The sequence below is a fragment of the Salvia miltiorrhiza genome, chromosome 7, assembly GCF_028751815.1.
Source record: "Salvia miltiorrhiza cultivar Shanhuang (shh) chromosome 7, IMPLAD_Smil_shh, whole genome shotgun sequence".
Classification (NCBI taxonomy): Eukaryota; Viridiplantae; Streptophyta; class Magnoliopsida; order Lamiales; family Lamiaceae; genus Salvia; species Salvia miltiorrhiza.
The window spans coordinates 9776553-9787575 of NC_080393.1; the positions used below are offsets into that span (position 1 = coordinate 9776553).

At 34.7% G+C, this 11023-nt stretch overlaps 2 protein-coding genes across 3 annotated transcripts; both read left to right on the forward strand.

The window, feature by feature from the left end:
• The first annotated feature begins 200 nt into the window (after positions 1-200).
• On the forward strand, positions 201-2642 carry LOC130992443 (uncharacterized). Its single transcript, XM_057917070.1, has 4 exons — positions 201-420; positions 538-709; positions 1688-1782; positions 1864-2642. The coding sequence occupies exons 1-4, from the start codon at positions 376-378 to the stop codon at positions 2365-2367; spliced, it is 816 nt and encodes a 271-aa protein (XP_057773053.1). The 5' UTR covers positions 201-375; the 3' UTR covers positions 2368-2642.
• A 1347-nt stretch (positions 2643-3989) lies between these two features.
• On the forward strand, positions 3990-10273 carry LOC130992444 (proline-rich receptor-like protein kinase PERK1). Of its 2 annotated transcripts, none has more exons than XM_057917071.1 (8): positions 3990-4793; positions 5429-5950; positions 6773-6862; positions 6950-7020; positions 8539-8615; positions 8789-8936; positions 9177-9338; positions 9782-10273. In XM_057917071.1, the coding sequence occupies exons 1-8, from the start codon at positions 4460-4462 to the stop codon at positions 10052-10054; spliced, it is 1677 nt and encodes a 558-aa protein (XP_057773054.1). In that variant the 5' UTR covers positions 3990-4459; the 3' UTR covers positions 10055-10273. The 2 variants fall into 2 exon arrangements, with proteins under 2 accessions (XP_057773054.1, XP_057773055.1); XM_057917072.1 differs by having other exon boundaries at positions 4066-4812.
• The last annotated feature ends 750 nt before the right edge of the window (positions 10274-11023 follow it).

Genomic DNA, 11023 nt, shown 5'->3' on the forward strand with positions numbered 1-11023 from the left:
GAGAAACTTTCTAATATAATTAAGGGTAAATTAGGAATAATAATATTTTAAATTAAGTAATAAATTTTTAAGGGCATTATGTTCGCACATATTATGTGTGTTTAGCATTACTCAAAAAAAAAATCTTCCTGTGCGGATAATAAACAAAGCATTACATACACATCTTATCGTTACCCATTATTTTTTGAAACTATCGTTACCCATTATTAGAAATTAAATTAAAATAAGTTAATAACTAATAGGGAGATTACATAATTTACATTGTAACTTTTGTCCACTTGATACTATTTTACAATTAATTAAAGATTCCGCCCTAAATTCCGACCTTCAAAAACCTCAAACGAAATCACCCCACGAATCCAACATCAAGAAAGAATGTCGGTTATCCAATGTGAAACTTTTTACGAAGACGTACCAACGGTACCTTGATTTCGATCTTCCTTTCCAACTCCTCCAATTGTTTAATTTTTCTCTTTCGTTTCAAAAGTTTTTTGCCTCACAATCACAATCATTTCTTCGTGGTTTTTCTGCCATCAGTTGGATGAAGTCAAACATGAAATTTCCAGTATTGTGGGATTGTCAGAGATCAAAAAGCAGTTGGAATCAATTCTGGAGAAAATAATTGACGCGGAGAAGGACGCCGCTGATGGACTTAGGGTTATACCTCCAAAACCCTTTCACATGGTATTCGTCGGCAGCAATGGAACAGGTACGGCTTCAAAATCGTAATCAATCGCGGTTTTTCAATTGTGGTATCGTCGTTTTTTCGAGTTTATGTGTAATTTCGTGATAGTAATAATTTTGTATAATCGGAAGCTGTTATGGTTGATGAGAAAAATAAATTGGCGTATGATTTTGGAGTAGATTAATTGGGGTGATTAGTGGATGATCAGAATTTCTGCAGTTGGATGATCATCGTCTTTGATGGAAATTTTGGATTTTGAGATGGAATGAGGAGATTTTTTATTTATTTTTTGATAAATTACATAAGTAAATATTTAATCTTTTAGGACAAGTAGACTTATTTCCTCTTTGTTTAACTATCATGCTCCATAATTCTTTCAATATTCTGGATATCGTCTTAATTAATTTGAGTTTCATGTGCCTTGGTATATAGAAAGTTTGCTGGGCAGAAATTTATGAAATAAATATACCCAAGGAATTCCATCTTTAGGAAGGGACTCTTAAGTTCCCCATTACCTTAGGTAAAATATCAACTATTTTATGGTAAACGGGTAGAAATGGAAAGGGCATAATGTTGTCTATAAGCTCCCAGCAAGTCTAGGTATTTTGATCCTTTTAGGCAACGAAATTTTCTTTAATTGGATAGATGAATTTTGTTGATCTACCATTTTTTGTTTAATCAAGTTATATGTGAAAACATTAGCCAGCCACAGTGTTGCCTGGCTGTTAAGATAAGGACCAAGAAAATTTATCTGGAAAAAGAACGGTGTGGAGATTACTATGAAGGCGGGAAATGGCCTCGCTCTTCATTGCAAAATGGAATACAATGAAGTCTTGTATGCAACTAATTTGCTTGAAAATGTGTATAAATGGAAAATATTACTGTCATTAGACTATTAGAGATTTCACAATGCTCTGTATACACCTACTGAATTTGTCAAGCATTCATGTTTGTTTCACTGTCTGCTACTCTTACTGCAACCTTCTATACATACGTTAACAGGCAAGTCCACAGTAGCTCGAATAATTGCTAAACTATTTTATTTGGCCGGAGCTTTGGCTTCATACACTGTGACTGAAATGCAAGGAAATCAAAAGGTTAAGAGCTGTTTCATTTAGCATAATATAGTTTAATTCCTAAAACCGCACCACATAATAGAGCATTGTTGACATGACCAGATGAAAGATGCAGAAGGCGGCCTACTGCTTGTGAACATAGACGAGGAAGATCCCATTAATTCGAATACACTGGAGGAGATCATAGCTGCGATGGACGAGGGAGACTCATCGATCGTGTTAGCCGGAAACTACAAGGCCTTGAACCAATACATGAAGTCCAACCTCAAATTGTACAAAAGGTTCTCAGCGAGGCTACAATTCGATGACTTGACTTGCGAAGATCTTGCCATGATTCTTGAGAAGAAGGCAAGCATTAAAGGGAAGGACGGTTTGTTATGTGGCTTTGAGCTGGATAGTTCTTGCAGCACTGATAGTATCTCCCGGACGATTGCTGAGCTTACGCCTCAAAATCTAAGAAGCTTGCTGAATGCACATTTGCTCGATCAGATGCTAATCGAGGCAAAGAAAGTGGCTATGCCAGGTGAGAAAACCATATCATTGAGGGACCTAGAAATGGGTATACAGAATGGGGCAGATATCTACAAGAATTTGCTAAATTTGTGATTTTACAGCAAAATTAGAGCAATTTATGATTCTGAAGAAATGGACAATTAGTTGTTGTTGAATCATACTTCATAGTGAGTAGTTACTAATTATTTCACCATTTGTAAGATAACCCAACTCTTGGTGTGCTAATGCCAGCCATTTTTGATGGCATTGGTAATTTCTGTAGTCCAAGTCCTTTTTAGCTATCGTGTTTGTATTTCTTCTCATACTAGTATTTTTCATGTACACTTGTAATAGATATGATGAAATAACAAACTACGTAAATTAAACAATTAGTAATCCGATTAGTAAGATTTTTTTACATCAAACTTATTGATTCTAACTACTAGCATTTGAACTCGTGCAACGCGCGAAATATATTTTTATATTATACATAAAATTGATATTAATTTGATTATTATATAAAAAATCTAAATATATTAAAAATACTATAATTTAAGATAAATATATTTTACTTTAATATAAAATTAATAAAGAATAATTCATATTAATACAAATTGATATTGTAAAAAAAGAAAACAATACAAGTTAAAACATAATTTTAAAAAAATGGATTTATTCAAAAAAAAAGAGGAGAGAGGAGAGATAATTTTCTTAAGTTTTAATCTTTAAATAAATATAATTTTTATATTTTAAATCCAATATTTACATAATATATAGTATCAAATTAAAGTTCTTGTCATGATCTTTAATTTGATATGCATATAAAATATTTTATAATTAGTCGAATTTCACAATTTTAAAAAAGAAATAAAATAGAAAAATAAGAAGTTAAAGAACAAGAAAAAAAAAGATGTATAGCTTATAAATAAATCTTCAATTTTATTCTAACTACAAAATTGCCACTCAATTTTGAAATTGATTTGAAATTGAAAATTCCCTTTTTAATATAGTATATAGACGTAGTATATTGTTTTACTAAAAAAAAACTATATTGTTCATTTTCTAATTTATTTTCATAATAAAACTTGTCATAAAGGAAATTATTTAACTGACAGGATAGAAGAATAAATTGGCCATGAAAGAATATTAAAACATTAAAATGGTGCATATACATAAATGGAAGCGAAGCAATAATTCAAGATGAAAAGTATACTATGAATCTGATTCTTAATATCCGTAACGAATCGCACAAGGACCGGCAACACTTTTATGGCAGCGTGATCACATTAAACTCACATATCATATCATAGGATAAATAATGAAATGTTGTTTGGTTTAATGATGGAGTGGGTATTTCTAAAGCTAAATATGTAGAATTCGAGCTTTTATACACATAACACAAGATGATTTTAAGGTATGTATTTATGGTGATCAATCTAAATTTCGGAATTCTTAATTGATTAATTTTGTAAATATGTAGGAGGACCTGCATGCTCGTAGGCCCACTATGGGTAATGGAGCTGGACCACACACACACCCCTAGTTTTATGGAGTATAAAAATTGAATATCTTCATATCTCAAAGTTTATCTTAACATAAGTAAGTACTTTTCTTAGTTTTAAAATATTTCTTTCTTAATTTGAATTATCTTAAATTTTTTGTTTTTGTTACTGTTCGTGAAAAAATAATACATGGAGCAATAATTAAGGACAAAATATATAATTATATATATTTTTAGAGAATATTAAATGTATTTATTAAATTAATTTGAAAGTGAAATATAATTATTTTGATGAGAGAGGGGGTATTTTGGGAAGGAATATCTTGTTGTAATGGAAAACACATAATTATGAGTAATGTTGAATTAATAGGCGAGGATAATATTTGGAAGTAGGAAGGGCGAAGTATGTAGAGATATCGACGTTCCTTAATTGCGTTGCGTAGAAAAGGAAAAAATACGGAAATATCCAAATATTGAATTGAGGCATGAAACGACGTCATCTCATTCTCCTTGGAGCTGTCTCTCTCACCACTCAGCAGAGAGCCGCGAAAAGGAACCCACACGACGCCGTTTTGCGTCGCTTTCCCTTGTTTTTCAGCATGTGTTAAAGCTTCTCAAGTCTCAGGTAGCCTTCTCTCTCTCTTCCCCCGCTCTCTCTAAGAAAGGGCTCTCTGTTGGAAAATCTGAAGCAATACAACTCCGGTAATGTCTTCTCCGCCGCCGGGGGTCGCTACGGCCCCGACGTCACCGCCGCCTCCGCCTGGTCCTCCATCTCCGGCGGAGCTTGTGCTTCCGCCGCCGCCTTCGGGGAACGTCACTCCGACGGCGCAAGTCGCGCCGCCGCCGGCGATGATCTCACCTCCGACGGCGTCCGGCAATCGCTCGACATTGGTGGCGCTAGGAGTGGGGATAGGGATAGGCGGCGCGATCGTGCTGGTTTGCGTGGGTATTTTCGTCATTTGGTACAAGAGGAGGAAGAGGAAGCATCTTGGGGTGGACGGATTTGGTTATGCTCCTTCGCAGAAACAGGGGCTCAAAGGTTGATAAATTTTTATATTGTAAGCATTTTATTTTATTTTTATGATTTTGCGTCGATTAATTTTTAGTTTGCTCTTGTATATGGTGTGGATTAACTTTAGTCATGTGCGAAGTCGTTGGGGATTCTTTGAAATATTCTATGTTGATTGGTTGACTCAATGAAGACAAAAGACTTCAGTTGTCTTCAAATTGACTTATGATTTGTGGGTTCTTTTTTGTAGAATAAATTAATGTCAAGATTATTCTTTTCTAAAGAGCATGAGATTAGGTTCAAAATATTAGTTTAGATGCTGGTGTTGAATTTTTTTCATGGATAGCGTCAAAATTCGATAATGGTAAAGAAAATTGCTTAATTATGAGGTTTTGGTTTGCAAGTTCTATACTGGTGCTTATGAATTGAAGCAATCAATACATGTGAGCTTCTCTGGAATTTTTTATTGTTTTTATTTAAGATGATTCATATACTACAAACATTATGATGGCAACAACCTGAATTAATTATTCAAGGGGTTTTGAGAAAAACAGGAATGTCCATTGATGCTAGGGCGCCCTTGTTTTGTCCTCACCAGTACCATGTATCTGTTTATTTGTTTTTCTGTACATACCTTTATGAACTTGTCTCTTTTGCTTTTATAGATGATCCTTATCATGGTCCAGAGTACAACGGGCCGCCAGCTCCAGCATCTAACGCCAATGCCTTTGGCCTTCCAAAGCCCACTCCTCCACCTGTCATTTCACCAAATTCTCACCTATCTATGGATGTATCTACTACTCCACCTTTTTTTAGTAGCAGCCTGAACTCCTTGGAGGCTATTCCACAAACAACCCTTCCTACGAGCTTGGATTCCACAAAAACTACATTCACATATGAAGAACTTGCACTTGCAACAGAGAATTTTTCTGACACCAACCTCCTTGGTCAAGGTGGCTTTGGATATGTTCATAAGGGAGTGCTTCATGATGGTAGAGATGTTGCAATTAAGCAACTAAAGATTGGGAGTGGTCAAGGGGAGCGTGAATTTCAGGCAGAGGTTGAGATTATAAGTCGTGTTCATCACAGCCATCTAGTATCACTACTTGGGCACTGCATTTCAGGGACTCGAAGATTGCTAGTGTATGAATATGTCCCTAATCAAACTTTGGAGTTCCATTTACATGGTATGTTAATGGATTTGACTTGACTATATTTGCAGTAGGTTTGCCATATATGAAGTTCTGCCTAAATACACGAGACTTCTTTTTATTTTAATTCTAAGCATATGGTGTGGAGGTTTTGTAAAATAAGGTATATATGTGTCTAAAATGCATTATTGAGTTGGTCAATGTGATTATGAATTCCTCGTCTGCCTAAGAGAAAATGGTATAGAAATTGGTTGCTGTTCCAGGTCCTTGCCAGTGATTTACATCACTTTACAATTATTTCTCCAGAAATAATTAGTACCACTGGAACCTCCACTAAGACTTTAATTTGTAGTATTCTGATTGTATCAATCTGATAGAAACATAAAGATCATGGCTAAGTTTTTGTTTCTTGGAGGATTTCTCTTCACTATCAGAAATTAGCTATACTGGTAATTTTGAAACTTTAATCTCACTGATAGTGCTTGATACTGATCAACTCATATCCTTTCCCCAAAATTGAGGTGGCTTGTTCCTCCTATTAATATCATATATGCATGGCATGCAAAAAGTCTTATATTACTTTTGTGTTGTAATTTATCTATAACTGGGTAAGTTGTTGAATACACAGCCTTGTGCCTTTTTGCTTAGATTTTAATTGTGGGACTAATTGACTTAATGGTCTTGTGTAATTTATTTTCCATTACATTTCAGCCTGCAACTTAAATTTTCATCAACAAGCTTTTCCTCTTGCGAAATGTAACTGTTTTGTCAACTTTAGGAACTAAAAATAGTGATGTAATTTGCCATGCTCCATCTCTTTTTTGAATTACTGTGTCATCTGATACGCATATGATGCAGGAAAGGGGGGCAAACATCCTATAAACTGGGCTACTAGGATGAAAGTTGCCCTAGGCTCGGCAAAAGGATTGGCATATTTGCATGAGGACTGTATGTCTTACCTGCCCCTACTTATGAACATTATTTCTACCTTTTTCCTAAAAGATTCAATCACATTAATGTTGATGATATTTACAGGTCATCCTAAGATCATACACCGTGATATCAAGTCAGCTAACATTCTTCTTGATGAAAATTTTGAGGCGAAGGTGTGCATCTATGTTTCTATAAGGAGTTGTTATTAGCCTTGCAATTATACTTTTTCTGATGACTTGATCTTGACCATATTTTGAATTGGTATTCCTCCCTCCATCCCATTATTGTTGGCCTATTTCTTTTGGGCACGAGTATTTAGGAGAATAGGGTTGTTGTGTAAAAGTGTGTGGGACCACATTGTTTGTAGTGTAAAATCATTACCAAAAAGAGAAATAGGCCAATATTAATGGGACACCCCAATAAGGCAAACAGGCCAACAATAATGGGACGGAGGGAGTAATATTCTCTGTGGTGGGTAGTAATGCACAGGAAAAGTCAGAAAAATGAACAGAATAGAAAGAGAAGTGTTGTACTGCCTGCTAGTCATACCTTCATACGTGCTTGTTAAAAGGTTTTTAAAACGAATCTTATGCAGGTATATATGTTAAACACTAAGTATGGGCATTGATCTATTCTCCGTCAGAGAGCAGACGGTCAAACATTCAGCTGGAATTTGGCCAAAACAGAAATCCAAAATACTTGAATTTATAGATCTAAGAATTGCTGCTATCTGGCACAAGAAGGTTCCAAAATTAAGGAGAAATGGCCCTCTTGGATTGATGGAGACTATTACAACTACAAGTCTCAGATATTGATAAGCAGGAAATGGTTAGGTGCATTAGTAATTTAGTAGTAAGTGTATGGATGTAAAGAAGAATTATAGTCTTTGAGTCATAGGTGTTGCTATCATAATTTAATTAAATTGCAGAAAAAGAATCAGAGAAACTAAAAAGAGTATGACAAGATCGCGTAGATCATAAAAAGGAGGAAAGAAGACAACTTTAATTAGAAAGAGCTTCATTCATACAATAGATTAATTATATTCAATAATATCTTCCTAAACCATAGGAAAATGTCTTATCTACCTAATCAATTAGACAGAAAAGGTGGTAAACAAGCCTGCAGTCGTGTTTTTCTTTGAATTGCTTATTTGTTGATTTTTCATGTTCACCTTTTCTTGAAAAAAAAATCCTCAAACCATTCATTTCGCATACACTCTTTGCATGGGATGCTAAACCAACATATTCTGTAGATGAGGAAAGGAAGCTTGTGGTGCATTCTTGAAGGATGATATTGTATGGTGAGGGGAAAGTTACGTTAGTGATATAGTTTATAAAAAAAAGAAAAAAAAAACAAAGATTATTATAATATGATCAATTAGTTGAATCAGAACCAAAAAAAACTTTAATGCATGTGTGTTGACTCCAGATGAACTCAATCCTATCCTCTAAAAGCCATAGCTGACTAGTTAGCTCCTTTCTCCCTTCCTTTTTTCTTTTCAGCTTTGGAGATGTTGGGAAGGAACCAAGAATAAGATCACTGAAACTAAACCTTCTAACTTAGATGTATTTCACTCAGGCTTGAAATATACGTTTGCTGGTATCAAATATATGTCCCTGTTCTCTGAAAAAAGATGACTGCTGCTAATTTATGTACTTAAATCCACTTCATCATTGGATATTTTAATCCAGGTAGCAGATTTCGGCCTGGCTAGGTTCTATTCAGATACTGATACTCACGTCTCCACTCGGGTAATGGGAACTTTTGGGTAAGCGTCTGGAGACTAACTGCCTACTTCTCACTGGTGGTTGTGATGCCTATGCTGCTAAACTTTGAAAAGAAATATAGACTATAGCTTTTGTCTCAATAAATCATGTCATATTGTAAAATCTTATTTTGATTATGCAATTCGTTTCATCAAATACACCTCATCATTTGCAGTTATTTAGCTCCAGAATATGCTCTTACTGGAAAGCTAACAGATAAGTCAGATGTCTTTTCATTTGGCGTTGTGCTTTTGGAGATAATTACCGGCCGCAGGCCAATTGATAGATCACAAAACTACCTTGATGATAACATCATTGATTGGGTGAGCATTTTCTCATTCCACGCACCTTTCTTTTTAAGTTAATTCTGGTGGAGTTGTGTTGAACTTTGTTACAAGCTTTATGCCATCAAGAGCAAGAGAAACATATAGGACTGGAAAAGGATTTATAAAAGCTTCTTGAAGATTAATTCCTGGAGACTCGAGTCAGAGTCGAGGTTGTTTAGTTAGGAAGCTCTGCACTACTTATTGCTTCAGACGCATAACTTGTCTTAATTAATATAGGCAAGGCCTTTGCTCTCACAAGCGCTGGAAAATAACAACTTTGATTGCGTGGCTGATCCAAGGTTGCAGAAAGATTATGACTCTGTAGGGATGGCTCGGATGGTTGCTTGTGCTTCTGTCTGTGTGCGTCATTTGGCTCGACGCAGGCCAAAGATGAGTCAGGTACATCTATTTATGCTTGCTAAGAACATCCCAACTGTTCCTAGTTCTTACTTTATACACTACTACCCTTCAACTGAGGTGCTCCCAACTTCAGAATGTACCGCAGTTTGTGTATGCTTCTGCTGCTCTAAATAATCAATCTTTTATTATCGGCAAAAACTTGTGTGCATCTGGATGTACGGTGTGTCCACCCTAAGCAAATATAATTAGGGTTCATCAATCCCCAATTAAGGTTTATTAATCCTAGTTAGGGTTTATTAATCTCCAAGTAGGATTTAATTAGCACGGATGCACCATGCATTCAGATGTACCGGAGTGTGCCTCTTTTTTATTTCTCGTCTTTAAATTTCAATATCGTTCACTGCAGTGTGCTGTAGAATCACTGGGAAATACCTGTAGAGGACTGAAACTTTTTCTACTCTTCTCAACTTGTGTTGATGCAGATAATCCTAGCTTTGGAAGGAAACTTACCTCTAGATGACTTGACCGAGGGCATTCAACCGAGACACAACATTTTAAACGATTCTCATGGGAGCTCGGACTACGACTCCTTATACGACACCACACAGTACAGAGAGGATCTGATAAAGTTCAGGAAGATGGCGTTAGAAAGTGCTGAACACACCGTGAGCGAGTACAGCGGCCCGACTAGCGAGTTTGGTCTTCGGCCCTCTGGCTCCAGCAGTGAAGGTCTAAGGAACATACAAGTGACATAGTCTGCATTTTATTTTTTATTTTTTTGCTGAGGATGTTATTCGAGGATACTGTAACAGCCAACAGGGGGGAAAGGCTGTGTAAATTAATTCTGATGTCAATTATTTGTAGCATTCTGATCATTAGTTCATGGCCTATGGATATGTTGATTCAATATTTTTGTATATAGTAATTGAAGATGACCAAATAATGGTCTAGTAATTCGAAAAACTCTTTTTTTCTGCCTCGCTTCTCATCTCAGTCATTTTTATTTTCTATATAGTTAAATGTATAAATATCTGGTGAAATAATAATAATAATAATAATAATAATAATAATAATAATAATAATAATAATAATAATAATAATAATAATAATAATAATAATAATAATAATGATTCCAATGCCCACATTTTTAAAGAAAATAATATCTACGGTCCAACAACTCTATTTAAGACTGGTTTTAACTTCTTAATACTCAAAACTTTATTTTTATCCATAGAAAAAAGAAAAGCTCAAAACTTCTTCTTTTATAATTATGAACTCATTAAAGTCCAATTGTATTTCTAACGAGCAATTAAAGAAACAAAAAGTTTCTTATTAAAACAATACTGCTTGAAATAATTTTAAACACTTAAAAGGTGGATTATTTATCTGGAGAAAAAAGAAAGTTCATATAAACAAATCGCTCAATTTCTGTTTCAAAAAGAAAAAAAAAATGAAAAGCACAAATATAAAGAAGAGTTTCCTGTTTCCCCTATTTTAACTAAATCGCAGGTCGACATCATAATAATTAAAAAAAAATGCATTTACTTGTCCCACATTATTAAGTTCTATTTAATGTAGTGAACCTAAAACCTAAAATGTCCTTTATTCTTAGTTGAAGACATCGGTATTTGCAACTAACAGTATATCCCTTTAATCTTTAACATTTTTTACCTCTAATTTACACATTGATAATGTTAAAGCCTTAGAAGACATAAAATATATCA